The 18,593-nt window shown below is 37.1% G+C and overlaps 1 protein-coding gene across 1 annotated transcript in view; it reads left to right on the forward strand.

Moving 5' to 3' along the window:
• The window catches only part of SYNE1 (spectrin repeat containing nuclear envelope protein 1), a 361,050-nt gene that overhangs the window by 25,601 nt on the left and 316,856 nt on the right, over positions 1-18,593 (forward strand). Inside the window, exons 6-10 of the mRNA XM_068550708.1 lie at positions 225-334; positions 3,671-3,721; positions 7,865-7,972; positions 10,902-11,039; positions 12,319-12,483. Coding sequence (XP_068406809.1) covers positions 225-334; positions 3,671-3,721; positions 7,865-7,972; positions 10,902-11,039; positions 12,319-12,483 — 572 coding nt within the window. The remainder of the gene's footprint in view (positions 1-224; positions 335-3,670; positions 3,722-7,864; positions 7,973-10,901; positions 11,040-12,318; positions 12,484-18,593) is intronic.

Raw genomic sequence — 18,593 nt, forward strand, 5'->3', positions numbered from 1 at the left:
AAAGCTCTTGGTTAAAATATGTCATCTTTCTGAGTCGTAAAATTTCCCCCATGGATTATCCAGACTAAACTGGTTTTTCCTCTCCCCATCTCTAAATAGTATTCTATTTTTCTTTTGCGTTTAGGACAGTGTCTTTTGGTATATTCTCTAGATTTCAAAGTTTGTATTATTAAAATCTTTTTAATGCTAATTAATTTATTCACATTTGGGTTTGGTTTTTCCAGATGTTGATGTGGATAAACCAGATGAGAAGTCTATTATGACCTACGTAGCCCAGTTTCTGAAACATTATCCCGACGTTCACAGTACAGGCACTGATGGGCAAGAGAATGATGTAAGTGTTTGTTTTTCTTTGAGTGCTGATAATACACTCAATGGTAGTGACTTGGATTTTTAATATGCTGTTTTCAAAAAATTAAACTAGAATGCAGTTTAATATGAGAGCAACTGAGTAAAGACTGATATCACCAACTGGGGAGGAGATTAGAGGGAAGGATTTCTCTGATTTGTATGTTGGATATAGCAGAGAAAGCATTATTAATAATAAATACTGAACATATGATAGTGAGGGATTAAAATCTAGGAAAGATAAGGATTCCCTGGTGGTGCAGTGGTTAGGACTCCACACTTTCATTGCCGAGGGCACAGGTTCAATCTCTGGTCCCCCAAACAGGATCCCCCAAACAGCATGGCATGGCAAATAAAATGAAATGAAATGAAATGAAATAAAATAGTAGAGTAGAATAAAGTAAAGATAGCAGTGTCGGGAAACTTTATTGTAGCAATTTGACGATTGAATTAATTTTATATCCATCATATTATTTATGCATTTAGATCCTGATGCATATTATTTATGCATTTAGATCCTGAGTTCCCTTCTTCTGTTCAGTCTGATAAAATCTAATTTTGACTTTTAGATTTATAAGTTGCTACTCATTGCAAACATATGTAATTAAGGCAAACTTATGAAAGTTCTAATTATTCACTGTGTTTAGATTTTCAGCCTCTCAATAGTTTAAATAACATTTACATTTTTCATACTGCTCAAATGATATATGTTTGTTGTCATAAATAAACAAAAACAAAAGTTGGGAGAAAAAGAAAAAGAAAATTACCTGTACTTGACCTTCTGCAGAGAATCTATTCTAAACAAATTAATACTTTGGTGTGAGTTCCATGTGTGTACACATAAAATATTTTAACAAAAATATTGATAGAATTGTAGTATATATACAATTTTATAATTTTCTGTTTTCTGTTAACATCATACAAAACCCTTCTTATGCCATTCTTTCTAGAACATCATATAGATGTACAGTAATTTATTTACCCAATATTAATTGTTGAAAATTTCTGATTCTTTGCTGTTATAAAAAAATACTTCTATGAACAATTTTGTAATAAGCATTGTTTTACAGTTCTTTCTTAGAAGAGAAATTCCTAGACTAAAGGGCATGTGGATTTTTAATGCTTTTGAAATGATTTTTTCAAATCCTCCTGTAGAAAGATCTCCCATTTTACAGTCCAGCCAGCACACCAGAATGCCTACATTCTGCCTTGAACAACAATGGATATTATTCTCCTGTTTTTTAAAAGTACTGTAGTATTGTTTAGTTTTGATTTTGTTTTGTTGTTGTTGTTTTGGTTTTGGGTTTTTTTTTTTTTTTTTTAGAGGGACGTGGATTTACTACTGAATTTAAAATTAATTATTAGGCAAAATGACATCAGGGAAGAATTATAAATGGAATTTTCAAGACATGTTAAAAACAATCTCTCTGTCTTTACTGTTGAGGTCTCAACTAGAGTTTTCAGAGAGGTTTGAGATTATAATGAAGAGAAACAAGAAAAACAAAAAACAAAGTGTACTGTGTGTCTTAGAAACGGATCTAAGGAAGGAAAAGGTCAGGGGAACATAAACCAAAGTTTTCAAGTAGGAAAAGGTTTTGCACTAATAGAAATCTTTGTAAAAGAATTAAGCAAAACAGCAGTAACTGGTGTTTCCTAGGTCACTTGGATGAAGTTAAGGTGGCATTTGATAGAACTATGTTAGTTATTTAAAAAACTATGGTTTCAAGAAACCTTTTTTTTGTTGTTGTTCCTTGCCAGGCTTCAGGCACAAATGTTGATCACCAGAGTGACTTATTCTATAGTTAGAAAAATAATGTTCCTAAGGAGCACCACTGAAAGCGAAAGACTCTCTGTGCAAATTCCAGTGTGGACTGAGTCGTGTGCTTGGGATTTATTTGGGGTTTTCTGGGTTTTGAGAATATAATTGGGCATAGACAGTGCTCTGTGAATAAGAAACTCTATAAGGAGGTGTATTAGACTTACCTCATACGGCATAGAGAATATCAGCTTTCCACCTGATTGTCATATCTCAAGTTCTTATGTTACCCAATTGGATTTACTTCTGAGCTGATTTCTAAGCTTGTACTCTTAATTTCTCTGACATTAATCATCTCTCCAGATGAGTAAACACGGTGGCTGGTAATGTCTGAGAAATAAAAGGAGACACTTCCGTTAATGCTCATGAGCAAGCATAATGCAAAAATCCTCGGAGATTTGAAGCACACTCCTGCTTTAAACTTGTTAATATACTGTACTAAAGAACTTTATTATTAAGAAACTGATCTCATTTTCTAGAAGATAAATTCTGATTTTTCTTTTAAAAAATAAGCTTTACCCTTTTTGAAATGAGGCATTTGTAATGTAGGGTATGAGCATATAAAAATGAATATTTTGAGTAGAATAAAAATATTTTTTTAAATTTTTTATGATGTAGGGCTTATATTTGTTTAATGCAGCTAAATGGCCATCTAATTCTGTCTAATGAACCTTTAAGATTTTATACACTATACATATTAGGGTTGGTGTCATCACCTAGAAATCCTCATTATTTGTCTACTCAGGTTTTATTAAATGGTTCTTTTAACTCATTTTTAAAAAATATTGGCATCAACATGTCTACCAAGCTTTCATTTTTTGGTGTATTTGATTTTCATATCCCTTTTATGAATTTACTTAAATTAGATATTACGTAGATACTATTGTAAATCGAATTTTCTTATTGGAAATAGACATTGCTATGCCTTTCTTACTTCATCCATTAAAACTGATAAAGGAACTTTTTCCCTAAAGGCAGTCCTTGGATAATTAGCACACAACTGTAAATAAATAAAATAGGCATGTTGGCTTATCTCTCTCATCTATTAAACTTTCAGTTATTTATTCACTCATTACTTCCCCCATTGCAACAAATTTTACTGACTGCTTTCAGAAGCACAGCACAGTCTTAATTGTATAGGAATACAGAGATGCATATTATGACAGTATTTATAGAGAAAAATATGAATCCATGTACCTTTTCTTTACATTGTTCTCCCTTCAAAATGTTTATTACTTCAAGACATATGTATAATATATATATATAGCCACATATGACTATTACAAATTAAAACAAAAACATCAAATGCTACAATACTACACTGCCTTATTTGATTCAAACATTTTGATACTTGCAAAAGTTGTGAAAACATCTTAAAATAATTATACCCTTAAAATTATTGTCTATTTATTTATAGACAGATGCCTCGCCATTTTTCTTGTTTCCTATATAATTTTATCCATGATTTATATTATTTTTCTATATATTATCTTTTCATATTGTTAGGAAATACTTCCAGGTTTCCCATCTTTTGCAAATTCTATCCAAATTCTTAAGGTAAGATTTAAGTAATCTTGAATTAGTGACCTCTTTCAAACATTCTGCATTCTGTAGCTTGTTAGCCATTCTTTTGCATGTATTTGTCTTTATATACACATTTACTTTAACACCTTAATTCTGTTATTTCCTTTTCCTTTCTAGTAGAACAAATCACATATGTGTTATTAAATGTTAGTTGCAGTCTAAGCCACTCCCATGGACTTCCTCACTAATCTTTAATTATAAGATGACATTAATTTCTTTTTAACAATACTTAATAGCACTAATAAAAGGAAAAATTAAAATAACTACAATTTCTTTATATGTGACGTGGAAAATTAAAATAAAGTTAAAGATTTATTTTTGTATTTTAAAATATTAAGCAGGAAATAATTGAAAAAGGTAAGTGTTGAATTAGTTTGTAATCCTGAGTTTCATCACATCTCTTCTGCGCAATGTTGAGTTGTATGGTTTAGTAAAGTTCATGGCACATGTTGAGTGCTCAAAAAAATATTTGTGGAATTAATGATTAAGAATTTTTTCCCATATCCAAGTTATCCTCTACTTCAGTTGTTTCATCTTTCTTTATATTCCATCTAGGCCTGAAGTTAAGACTCTATCAACACAATAGACTTTATGCCAACATGGGAATAAAAAGTTAGAAGTAATTAATTTCATATCAAATGTTGAGTTAATTTTTATCTCATGTTTCATGAAGCATGAGTTTATGTATATATAAATATGCTATAAAACATATAATGTGTATGTTTGAGTGAGCGAGAGAGAGAGAGAGAAAGGAAGAAAGAAAAGTAGTGAGAATGCTGACAGACGCTTTAGCCGCTTGGCATTCAGATAGTCTCTGTAGGCAAATAGTCGCCTATGTCTTTCACAGTCCATGTGAAAGTTACCAGTTGAAGAAAAGCCACTTTGGACTTCCCTGGTGGCACAGTGGTTAAGAATCCTCCTGCCAATGCAGGGGACATGGGTTCGAGCCCTGGTCCGGGAAGATCCCACATGCTGCAGAGCAACTAAGCCCGTGCGCCACAACTACTGAGCCCACGTGCCACAACTACTGAAGTCCGTGCGCCTAGAGCCCGTGCTCCACAAGAGAAGCCACTGCAATGAGAGGCCTGCGCACCGCAATGAAGAGCAGCCTCCACTCACTGCAACTAGAGAAAGCCTGTGCGCAGCAACGAAGACCCAACACAGCCAAAAATAAATAAATAAAATTTAAAAAAAGAAAGAAAAAAAAAAAAAGAAAAGCCACTACACTAAATGGGTTTTGGGAACTTAAATATTATTTTGTACTTCATTTTCCTCTTAAAAAGGAGAATGTTGAGTGTGTAAATAGCTACATCCTTGTTAATCTTATTGCACTTCCCCACCACTAGAAAAAGTCATTTACTGAATGTACTCTAATGAAGCTATTTTTAAGAACATAATCCTTTTCTCTCTGATGACTCTGTGAAATAATTTCAATCGGTGAAGAAAAGGTGATGATAGCCTCCTGTCTTTGGTGGCTCACAGTGAAGTCCCATACTCACTTCGGTGGGCCTCACTTAGTGGTCACGTTGACCTCAGGTCCCTTGGAGGTAGACCAAGAGCATTGAGTTCCTCTGAGCTCATATGTCATTAGTGCTTCAACCGATAATAAAACATGTGCCGTGACCCCGTTCACCTCTTCATTCAAAAGAGACATCATGGGAAGGGCTGAGGCTTTGGAGTCTTGGGCTCCTGTTCCATATCTTTCTCTAATTAACTATGTTACCAATCAATCATATATTCACAATTATTTATTGATACCAGGTGCCAGACACTGTGTTAGGCTGCAGAAGGAAAGATACATAAGGGGTTTGGAATGCAGGGGGGAAAAAGATACAAAGAGTGGACAATAAAATACAGCGCGGGGGCGGGCTCGTGCGCGGGAGTCCATGTGGACGCCGGTGCGGGACGGAGCAGCGCGGGGCCGCCCTGGTGGAGCTGCAGTAGCTCCGGGTACAGGAGGCGGTGGACTAAATGATGAAGAGTCTGGAGAGAGACAACATCTGGAAGATGCAGGGCCTCACGTTCCGGTGCAGCGCCGGCTGTTGTGAGGACAGCCAGGCATCCGTGCAGCAAGTGCACCAGTGCATTGAGCGCTGCCGTGCGCCTCTGGCTCACCACTTGTGGTCGTACCACTTTTGCGACATGCGTTGCTCTTGCCCTAGTTCTGGCACCTTATCGTTTTATTAAGGACCTTGTTGTGTTTTTACCAACTTATTACTTGAAATGATAATACGGCCTGTTTGCTGTTTCAAAACTGTGATATGTTTTCCTAGTGGTTTGGTTTTAAAAATAAATAAGACTTAATTTTTCTTCCAAAAAAAAAAATACAGTGCATTTTGGGGGAATACTTGAATATTTGAATATTACTGGGGGAATATCAGGTTGTTACAAGATTATAGAAAAATGTTCTCACAATGTGGTCCCTAGACCAGCAGGCAGCATCAGATTCACCTGGAAACTTGCTAGAAATACACATTCTCAGCCTCCACCCTAGATAGACTGAGCCAGAAAGCCTGAGGGTGGTGCCCAATAATCTGTTTCACAAGCCCTCCAGGTGATTCTAGTGTCCACTAAAGTTTGAGGACCACTGGTGGAAGAGAAACTCACAACTGAGACTTGTGGGGCAGAAAAAGCTTTCCGGAGAAGGGTGTGCCTGAGCTGAGATCTGAGCAAGGCATTATCCAGGGGAAATTGTTCCAGGCAGAAGAGGGTTGTCTTTGTAACACCAGGAAGTGAGAGAGGACACAGATCATGATAGCACGTGTGCCAACCTCTGCCCTGGGCTTTTCTTCAATCGGTGACGTTCACATGCATTCAAAGACACAGGCGACTATTTGCCTATAGAGACCATCTAAATGTCAAGCAGCTGAACTGTCAGCCTTCTCACTACTTTTCTTTCTTTCTTTCTCTCCCTCGCGCTCACTCAAACATACACGTTATACGTTTTGTAGCATATTTATATATACATAAACTCATGGTTCATGAAGCATGAGATAAAAACTCAACATTTGATATGAAATTAGTTACTTCTAATTTTTTATTCCAGTATCGGCATAAGGTCTATTGTGTTGATAGATCCTTAACTTCTGGCCTAGATGGAATATAAAGAAAGATGAAAAAACTGAAGTACAGGATTCAAAAAAGAAAAAAAAAATATTGTGCCCAAACTCACAGAGCTAACACAGGTCAGAACAAGAATTTGAAACCAGCTTTACCTGCCTCCATAGCCAGAATTCTTTCTTCTGTGCCACTTCACCTGTCAGCAGACAGTCATTTCATCTGGGCCACAGGGCTGTGATCATCAGATGAGATGCTGTAGTCGAAAGCTATTTGTAAGTGCCAAAAAATCATGTTAAATATGTTTGTGATTACTTTGGCCTTCTTACCAGATAAGAAGTCTCGATGAAAATTTAGGATATTTTCACTAAATCAATGCTAGAAAGACTCCTATTATTTGTGGAAGCAAGTATGTAACTGTCCAACTTTTTTTCATTTTTGAGATGTGAATGGTAACTTGTATGCATTCATTCAGCAGATAATTTGATAAATTATCTGATAGGTTCCATGTTGCTGGAGTCTGGGAATACCATATTGAACAAGATAAATGTGCTTTCTGTCCTCATGGAGCTTATGTTATACTAGTGGATAATGTTTTTAAAAATAATATACACTAGTAATCCAATATTACTGTGACTGTGGCTCCTCGAATTCAGTCAAAATTAATCTGATCCAGAACAGTCCTCTGTGTTACCAATGGCCTTGTGTTAAGAAGCAGCCACAGGCCTGTTTCCACTCACATTTCAGCCATTGCTTTTTCTGAGTATTTTTGTACTTACATATTTCTTCTTGAGCACATTTTCTTAATTAAATAAATGTTTCTTGAGAAGAACAATGGAGGTAGGTAATTTCAGTATTCAGCACAATAATTAAGATTTTTTTTTTTAGAATTTTTGTTTCTTATTCTCCAAAAGAGGTGAGGGCAGGGAGAAAGAAAATTTTTCAGAGACATTTGGAACTTATTAAATATTCAGTGTATTCTAGGATCAGTCAAGTATTAATCAGCAATTAAGTAAATGCACAGATACTAATACAATTGTAATGTCTGCTGGTTCCTAGAGAGAAGACAGGCTAATTTTGAAGGAAACGAAAGCTTGGATAGAACAATTTGAAAGAGATTTGACAAGGGCACAGGTGACAGAATCAAATTTGCAGGATAAATATCAGGTAATGTATGGAAAACAGATTTCAATTTTTTTAAAAGCCTTTCATGAGTAGGATTCATATTTGTCATTTAATCTATGTTTAATCTTTCAAATGATATTAATGAGAAATGTCTTTAAAGAAATAATATACATTATTTTGTTTACATATAATTTAATAATTGTATTTCTATATAAATAGTTTTAAAAATTTAATACATTTATATATTGTGATGTGATTGCCATTGTAGCAATAATTAGCACCTCTATCATGTTACATAATTATCATTTCTTTTTAGTGGTTGAGATGCTTAAGTTCTACTGTCTTAGCAAGTTTGATGATTATAATACAGTATTGTCTATATTCACTGTACTGTGCATTTGATATCTAGGACTTATTTACTACTCGTTTGAAGTTTGTATACTTAAATATCCGTCCTTTTCCCCTCTACCCCCAGTCCCCTGATAACCAGCATTTTGCTCTCTGTTTCTATGAGTTTGACTTTTTTAGATTCCATGTATAAGTGATATTATACAGTGTTTGTATTTCTCTGTCTGCCTTATCTCACTTAGTATAATGTCCTCAAATTTCATCCACGTTGTCACAAATGGTAGGAGGTCCTTCTTCCTCATGGCTGAATAACATTCCGGGTATATATACACCACATCATCTTTACCCGTTCATCCATTAATGGGCACTTAGGTTGTTTCCATATCTTGGCTATTGTGATAATGCTGCAATAAACGTGGAGTGCATATGTCTCTTCGATAACCTGTTTTCATTTCCTTTGGGTATACACCCAGAGATGGAGTTGGTAGTTTTAAATTGTACGTATCTGCACTATATAGAGTTGTGAGGCTTCATGACTTTCCGAGAACTCAGAGTCTTGTAGATGACCCAAAACACACACATTTAATTGCTGTTTTTGTACAACTCATGATCTTACAGATGTTACCTAACAAAAAATTCCAAAAAATGACTTCAGTGCCAAGTTGAAAATTACTGTAGAATAAACTGAATCAAATAAAAAATTGCAACATGACTATTTGGAGTGGGCCCGTTAATGAGATCAGTTTCTCCTGCCACCTGCCTCCTTCAACACTATTGCATTCACATTGCAGCCAGTGTTATTATTGCTGCGGTGGTTCTTCTTTCTCCCAGTCTCATTACACTATCATTAATTGTATTTCAGCTTCCAATTTCCACTTCCAGAGTTTTTTCCATTAAATTGTGACTTAACTCTGTGTAGCATTGACATTTTCTCCTACTTAAAATATCATTGCATTTTAGTGGCAAAACTATAGTATATTCTAATATACATTATGTTTCGATCAGTTTTGCTACAAAAAAAGGTGTGCGTGATATAAGAGATGCGAAGTGGCAGATGATAAAAGATTTAACTGTTAGAGTTAGTGTGTGATTTTATATAATCCTCTGTGTAAAGCGTGCCTGAATTCAGATTGATGATGCCATCAGTATTATATTTGATGGACTTGGCAATGCAGTAAATTCCGTATGTGATTATATGTTTGTACTTTTTGCTGTGAAACATAATGTAATTTTTTCCCCAAAAAAGGTAATTTTCTGGGATGAGCTCCATTAAAATGATTAAATCAGTAAATTGAGACTATAATGCAAGAACAGAGTGAATGTACTTATTTAGTCCATTAGCGAGTTTTAGTCTTAGCATAAATTATCAAAAAATAAATTCCAAGTTATAAAGTTACCGGTTATACAGATGTTAATTTATAAGATGAAAACTAAGGATTAAAAAAGTATAAATCAGAAACATTCCTTTCAGGCCAAAGATGATCACAAGTCTCTTAAAATAGGGTTAGACAGCAGAGGGAATGTTTTCTTTCATTTGTGTGTTTATTATGTAATCAAAATCTTCTGTTTCTACTTATCAATTAATAGTGTATTTTCCAGTTTTTCCATATATAGAATTCTGTAGAACAAAATTGAAGACTGATTTTATGTTTTGGTATTTTAAAATTACATTAAGTTAGAGGGAATGGAAGGTAAAATTTGTGGGAAAATATTTATTCACCATCTCCCCCAAGTGTTCGTTATGTGAATTTACATGTTTGTTTACCCAGTGACTTAAGAAATTCTTTCAGATGTTATCTGTTAGATTCTGCAGGGCTATTCTCATGTTCTTTAATATAATTGCACATTGAGTGGCATTTTCAATTCATATTTGGACTTTGAGACATATTTTAGGATGTGTTAATTGAACATAAAATGTAGGACTTTCATTAAAATCACTACTTTCTGAGGTTAGTATTAGACTTACAGTTAAGTCTACATATTACAAATTTATGTTAACCATACTGTGACAAAAGAAAGATATAATACTTAATATTTTAACACCATAAAATTAAAGCAAAGGATTATTACCTAAGTGATGTCCCCTAAAGTAAACCTCTTTATACAGACTTACTTAAACACAAATTAAGATATTGTTAATTCTGTATTATTTTGATATATGCAGTTTCTATTTGTAAATTGTTTGGTACTTTAAAGGAAAGCAACTATTTTGATTATTAATATAGATTTATACTCCTGTTGATTATTATTTCCTGATGAGGAGGGACTGGCTTGTAGGTTATTTAACTAGGAATGAGAAATCCTAGGCTTTAGTCCTAACTCTACTACTTGTCTTTGCCAGGTCACCTCTGGGCTGGGTAGTAATAATGGGGCTTGTCTAGGCTGTAGGGCGATGGGGAGCCAGAGAAGATAATATGTACAAAGCACTTAGCATGGAGCCAGGCTCATCATCCGGGCTTGATGAATGCTAGCTGCTTTTAGCATCATGATTGCCATTATTATTATCAACAACATATATTGAACGTTATCCAAATATAAAGGATTGTTATTTAGGAAATGTGGTTTCCTTTGCTTTTGCCTTTTTTGACTAACTGCCATGTTGTTGCTGTTTTTCCTCTTTTAGTCATTTAAGCACTTCAGAGTTCAATATGAAATGAAAAGGAAACAGATTGAACACTTGATACAACCATTACACAGAGATGGTAAATTGTCACTTGACCAAGCGTTGCTAAAACAGTCCTGGGATAGAGTGTCCTCTAGGGTAAGTTCTCCAACGATTCATTTCATTAGACTCATAATTTAGTCAAAGATATTTTCTGTCATCTCTTTCTTCAAAATGATGTTACATCAGGTCCTCCTATCTCTGTCTGAGGTGGGAAGGTTTACCTGTGGGATAGACTTTGTCCACTTGTCAAGTTTTCCTTTCAGTTAGTGGAAGTGCTTGTTTAACAACTCTTTCCTGCTTTGCCTGCCCTAAGTGTGATATCACCATTGACCAGATGACACACTGAAATCCTGAAAGACCACCTGGGTTACTTCTCACTTTGCACAGTTTAATCCTGCGTTGTTTAGAAGAGGTGACTCCCCAGGAATGGGGCCTCAACAGCTTCTCCAAATTCCATCATCAGATTTCATCAACAGTTAATCACCTTCCTATATTCACATTTATTTTTATATTCTTTAGTTTAAGCTTATCTTCTTATCTGGTCATGAACTTGAAGGAAAATTGCTATGTAACTTTCATATTAATATTTTGCAAACTTAAAGACCAAGATTTCAAAACCTCTGAAACTTCTGTCACTCATGGGAATATTTGCCTCGTACTCACCCTATTTTCTTCATTTTCATAATCTAACTTTTCCCATTAAACTCTATCAAAGAATAGATTAGATCTCAGGCACCCCAACCCATCCCACCTCTCATTGCAATAAGCTAGGAAACAGTACTTGAGAATTGGATGAAGTGGAAGAAATGACAAGATGGTTAGAGAATTATATTATTATAGTAAGAATCGTGAATACTCATTTTCCTCCAGAGATGTCTAGACGACCCTGATTTTTCTGGACCTGTTTTCATCATAGGGAAGGTTTTAAAGGATACACATCAGCAGGTGTATAATTGCTGCATCTTTGAGCACGTCAGCAAAGCCAGTCCATTCCCTTTCAGTAAAAGCCAGTCTGAAAATCAGTGGGCACTTTATGCTATTCCTTATAAGGAGAAAATTGCCTAATCTCCCAATAATATCCTTCCATGTCTAAGATGTATTTTAAGTTTCCTCAAAACTTGCTTCGAAGTGTCATTTTCTCCCCATTTAAGTTAATAATTTTGGGTTAATGTAATAAATATCAAATAGGAAAATATCTGTGTTCTGAACTCCTCAAAGCATCAGATTCAGAACACAGATACTTTCTTACTTGATATTTATTAAATTAACCCAAAATTATTAACTTCAAGCATTTTGTAGGCTTTAAAATCATTTGGGGGAATTTTAGGAATTGTCTTCTGTGTTAAGATACTGTCTTTCTACTTTTGTATTTCAGCTCTTTGATTGGCACATACAACTTGATAAGTCTCTTCCTGCACCCCTGGGCACCATAGGGGCCTGGTTATATAGAGCAGAGGTGGCCCTGAGAGAGGAAGTAACCATTCAGCAGGTTCATGAGGAAACGGCCAACACAATACAACGGAAACGTGAGCAGCACAAGGTAAACATTCTGGCTGGAAAACCTTCCAGCGTAACAGTTCTAGTGTGTTACCGAATCAGGTTTGCTTGCCTGTTGCTCAGCAAGCCAAAGCCTGAGACACCGAGGTTGGCAGCAGAGAAAGGGTTTATTCACAAGGCAGTCCAGTGAGGAGATGGGAGAACAAATCTGAGACCCACCTCCCTGAAGGTAAAGGGCTCTCATTATTTATGAGGTAGAGCTGAGGCGTGGGGAGCCTAGGGAAAGGTAATTAGAGATAAGAAAAAGGTGAGGTGATCCTGGTTCTGTGCAGATGCAGCTAAGCTACAGGCTTCTTCATGGGATGTATGTTCAGAAAATGGTGGCATTAGCGTGACCAGAGGGTGGAGTTTTGGGCCCTCTGATGTCAAAAGGCCACCACTCAACGCATGCCCAGATGGAGTGTCGGTGGACCTAGCCAGTCTTAACCGGCTGGAGCTCAAACTGGACACAGCTGACTCCAAGTTCCTAAATTCACCTTGGCCAACATCTTATTGTTTAGGCTGTGTGACCCTTGGAGCACATGCAAGCTTTTATTAAAGCAAGCCTGATCAGTGAAGACAGGTTACAGTTTATTATTTATTAATGGCTAACTGATAACTATCCTCGTTTCACTAGTATGGTCTGGAACTTGCACTGAATCAGGCCTCCCAGGTATCCGTTCATACTGGTTCAGAGATGTCACATTTTCTTAGAAGTTCTCTGATCTGCACTTCCCTTTTCTGTACTTGTTAACGGCAGTTCCAGTAGACTCATTACCTGAGGTATTTTCCAAGAGCTCTGTGATGTTTTCTTATCTGCAGTTACCTTTGTTATTTCTCTTGCTATTTGTTAGCTTTGAAAAGATAAGGCAAAAGACAGTGTGAATTTACATAATAACGTGATTGGCCATAGGCTCCAGACCTCATTCCTGCCTCCATTCTCAAAGGAAGGCAAACCAAGTCACCGAGTTGTCGTGTCCTGGTGCTAAAGGAGTGGGGTCAGGGTGGGAGTTAATAGTGGCCTTAGAGGGCTTCCCTGGTGGCACAGTGGTTGAGAATCTGCCTGCCAATGCAGGGGACACGGGTTCGAGCCCTGATCCAGGAAGATCCCACATGCCGCGGAGCAACTAAGCCCGTGCGCCACAACTACTGAGCCTGTGCTCTAGAGCCCGTGAGTCACAACTACTGAGCCCGCGTGCCGCAACTACTGAAGCCCATGTGCCTAGAGCCTGTGCTCTGCAACGAGAGAAGCCACTGCAATGAGAAGCCCGCGCACTGCAACGAAGAGTAGCCCCTGCTCACCACAACTAGAGAAAGCCCATGTGCAGCAACGAAGACCCAACACAGCCAAAAATAAATAAATAAAATAAATAAATTAAAAAAAAAAAAAATAGTGGCCTTAGAAAGGGGTGGGATTAGGCCTGGCTGGTCTCTTAGTCATTTGCGGCTCTATTTAGCTCATTGCATGGTTTGTTGTGCTCAGCGTAAGTTCTAATACGCTTCCTCCGCGTTTTGTGATAGTACAGACCTAGCTCAAAATGCTGTTTTTCGTTGTCTCATTAATGCAACCCTGCATTTTGTGCAGTTGAATTTGTGTACCTCATTTATTGTGTCATGAAGGGGGTTTACTCTGTATGTGGAAAATAAACAGACAACCAGGTCTCACTTTGTCCTACACTCCTGGTTCAACATAACCCTGGTTAAAGCCAATTCTCTGCCTAGTTCCTGCCCACACTCAGGCAGTTGACTGTGGCTAGAGAAAAACACACCCCCAGTCACGATGACTAACCCAAGTGGGTCCTTAATGCTCCCTGGCACTCCAAAGGCATTTTTGGACTCTATTCCCTCTGCATTTCTGGGACAACTATTTTATACCTTGTCTCCTTAAACCTTCCACACCTCCTCCCTCATCCTTACTCTTAGCTGATGACACTGCTTCCTATTTCTCTGAGAAAATAGAAGCAATCAAAAAAGAATTTCCGCAAGCTCCCACGACCACATCAACCCACCTACGAGCATTTGTGCCCGAATACTCCGTCTCCTCTTCTGTTACTATGGATGAACCATCTGTGCTTCGAGCTAAGGCCAGCCCCTCCACATGTGCGCTGGATCCCATCCTCCCTGCTCTTTTCCAAAAGATAATTCCTGTAGTTCTTTGCTTCTTTATTTTTTTTTCTCTCTCTCTCTGCTGGATTTTTCCCACCCACATAAAATATACCATTATTATTCTCATCTTTAAAAAGCCTCTTTCTTAACCCTACCTCCCTTTTCAGCTACTGTCCTCTTTTTTTTTTTTTTTTTTTCCCTTCCTTTTACAGTGAAGCTCTTTGAAAGAATTGTCTTAGATCTCATTTTGGCTTCATAGTTCTCTTCTCCCATTCTTTCTAGAACCCATTCCAATCACGTTTTTCCTTGCCCTGCTATCCATGTCAGGTTCAGGAGGGTTCTTTTTGTTCCTCACTCAATGGCCAATTCTCAGTCCTCATTTTACCTCACTTATTAGAAGCATTTTAGATAGTTATTCATCTTTGAAATACTTTCTTCATTTGGTTTCCTAATTTTCTTTTTATTCCTCTGGCTATGCCTCTCCGGTCTTTCCAGTTAGCTGACATTTGGTCCAAAATGTCCATGAGCATATTTGGTCCATGCCAAATGGTTTTGGACAGGGCCGATATCAAGAACCTTTTACTATAGACCAAATATCTCCATGGACATTTCGGACGGGGCCAAACATGATCAATTATCAAGGACCTTTTGGCATGAGCCAGATGTTTTATGGTCATTTTGGACAGGACCAAATGGTCCTAAAAGAGTCTTTCCTTCTCTTTCAACAAATATTTATTGAGCTTTTTCTATGTGCAAAGTGGCATTACAGGCATTTGTGATACACCCATAAGCAAAACAGACAAAATCCCTACCCTAATATAACTTGCCTTCTCATAGGAGGAGGCAGTTAAGAAATAATAAACATAATAAATAAATAAATTTTATATTAGAAGGTAAAAGGACAGGGAGTATTAGGTGGTGTTGCAATTTTAAGTAGGGAGGTCAGTGAAACCTCACTGAAAAGATAATCTCAAACATGCAAGCACATTCCCACCTGAAGGCCTTTGCCCTTGCCATCATTCTGGAATTTTCTTGTCCCTTGGCCTGAAACATTCTCCAGTCATATTCCCAATACATTCTTCCTCATCTCCTTTGGGCCTTTATTGAAAGGTCAGCTTTTAGTCAATCCTTTCTTGGCCACCCCTTTGAAAGTACAACTTCCCTTTCCCCTTGCCTATTCAATTTTTCTCTTTAGCATTTATCTTCATCTCAACTGCTTATTTAATTATTTATCTTATTTATTGCTTGATTTCCTACACTGTAATGTCACCTCCATAAGGCCAAGGAATTATTGTTTGTTTTTCACTCTTGTGTCCCCAGCCTCTAAAAATGATTTTAGAAATATTCAGGCTTTCAAAATTGTAATCAGGTCAATCATGCTAATCATACTTTCTGAGAATTCGTTCATTTGACTACATTTTCAAAATTATTGTCACAAAATTATTCAAAATGCTCTTCTATATATTTTCTTGTAATCTTTTCTGTGCCTATAGTTAAGCCTCCATTTGTCCCCAGTATTGTTTCTTTGCACCTTCTCACTTTCCTTAATTGCACTTTTGACATTGTTAATTTTCTCTGCTGTATCCTAATAATCTTTTTCCATCTACTTTCTTACCAGAGGAATGGCAGTATCACTCTTTTAACAGCATCAGTCTGGCTGCTGTGTGAGGGTAAGACTGGATTGGTGATAGAGGGTAGGAGCCAGAGAACCAATTTCAATGATCCAGGTAGAGTGGCTTGAGTGAAGGTCGTAGCTGTAGAGATGTTGAGAAGTGGTCAGATTCTGAGTATATTTTGAGGGCACAGCAAAGAGAATTTTTAGCATTAGGTATTGATTGTGAAGGAAGGGGAGTTATAAATGACACTATGATTTTTCAACCAAGCAATTGGGAAAATGGAGTTTCCATCAGTTGAGATGGAGAGACAATGAAACAGGTTTGGGAAGAAAGATGGAGGTCAGTCTGGGGCAAGGTAAGTATGAGACTTTTTCACATCCAAGTGGATGTGTGGAGTGGGCAGTAGGAGCTAAGAGGCAGGAGGGGGATAAATATTCAGAGTCACTGAGGATGACTCTGAATATATAAAGGGATGTTTAAAGCTCTGATACTGAAATTAAAAGAAGGACGTGTAGACAGAGAAAGCATCAAGAACTGAGCCCTGAGGGAATCCAGTATTAACAGATCAGAGAGTAGAAGATGAAACAGCAAAAAAATAAAAAATAAAAAAATAAACCAGCGTGAGAAAAAGCAGTCAGCGAGGTAGGAGGGGATTCAGCTACTGTGTTTTCTTAAAAGCCAAGGGAAGTAGTGTATCAAGGGGAGAGTATTTTCAGTAGGATGGCCATAGCGATCCTTTTAATACGCAGTTCAGTTCATTTTACCCCTCTGTTCAAAACTCCCCACTGGCTTCCATCTACTCAAAAGAAACACCAAAAAATTCTTTAAAAGGCCCATGAGGCCCACAGATCTGCAGCCCTTTCCCTCCTCTGCCCTCCCTCACCCCCAATCTGCTGTTCCAATGGCTTCCTTTGCTTTCTCTCAATCACTGGGAAAGGTATGTTGATAACTCCCACAGCCATGTGGATTTCTCAGTTTCTCCCCGTGGTTCTGTGAGCTTTGGCTTTATATATTTTGAGGCTTACTACATATGTTCAAGTTCAGAATTAATGTGTCTTCTAGTAAATTGAAAGTTTCATCACTAAGCGATTACTAACTTGTAATGACTTCTGTTCAGGAATCTATTTTGCCTGGTATTGATGCACTCATACCAGCCTTCTTTCATTAGTATTTGCCTGGCATGTTGTTTTCCATTCCATTAATTTCAACCTATCCTTGTTCTTAATGTTTAGGAGTATCTCTTTTAAAAAGCAGATGGTTCTATTATACTTGTCTGATCTGACAATCTCTGCCTATTGATGAGTAAATATATATTCCATTCAGATTTATTTATAATTATTAATATACTTGAATTTGTTTCTACCTTTTGACTCTGTTTCTATTTGCCCTGCTTTTGCTTTTTTCTTTTGTCTACATTCTTCCTATTTATAAGTTGATTGAGGGGTTTTTGTTTGTTTATTCACTTGCTCATTTTTCTTATTCCATGTTTTCCCTCGAACTGGTTTGAAGTTATAAACTCTAGTTGTGTAGTGTGATCGTCCTTGAAATTATACCATATAGATACTTAACGAAATTGAAAGTTAATCAATGTCTTAACCTCCTCTTAATCAATATAAGGAATTAAGGACACTTTAACCAGGTCATACTCTTCTAACCTGCAAACTGTTGTTGTCAAGTATTAAATTGCTTACATTTTTCTAACACCATGAATGTGTTGTTTCTGCTGATTCTCACTCATGGTAGCTTGTCTCCTGTGTTTGGCGACCTTTGCTTTCCTCCTTTTTTATTTGCTGTCTACCAGGCCCACATCAGCCCTCTTTGAGGGTTCTGGCTAAATGTAGGGGGTCTCAGTTTCAGTGTTTCTCACCTTATTCAAGTCCCAAGACTCCATTTCCTGCCACGGTGGTTTAGATGTTTGCCTGGGACAGCCAGCTTTTTCAATCTGTTTTTGCTCACAGGACCATGATCCAGTTTTGGGTCATGTTTTACCGAGAGTGGGAGCCCTAAAAGGTTTCACTTACTTCCTGTGAGCCCACCAGTGAATTAAAGTCATATGCTGTGCTCAGCATCCAGCTATTTTGTAGTGAGACGGCCTTTCAGAGGACCCAGTGACATCACGCCAGTTGTAGTTCTTTTGTCATATGTTTGAAAATGTTTTTGTTGGTTTTGATTTCTGGTCCAGATTTTTTTGATTAACTAGATACGGAAAACTACAACAAGGGAAAGCTTCTTGGGAGGCACCTGGACATTTGGGTATCCCAGTATAGTCACAGACCCCCACCCATACGTTAACATACGGTCACACATAACAAATCAGAGCTGGGAGTGGTGGTGGCTCTCAGTTTGCCCTGCAGTCATTTGGGGGAGTTTCGGTCAAGATAAAAGCCACAGA

Source organism: Eschrichtius robustus, chromosome 9 (assembly GCF_028021215.1).
Source record: "Eschrichtius robustus isolate mEscRob2 chromosome 9, mEscRob2.pri, whole genome shotgun sequence".
Lineage (NCBI taxonomy): Eukaryota > Metazoa > Chordata > Mammalia > Artiodactyla > Eschrichtiidae > Eschrichtius > Eschrichtius robustus.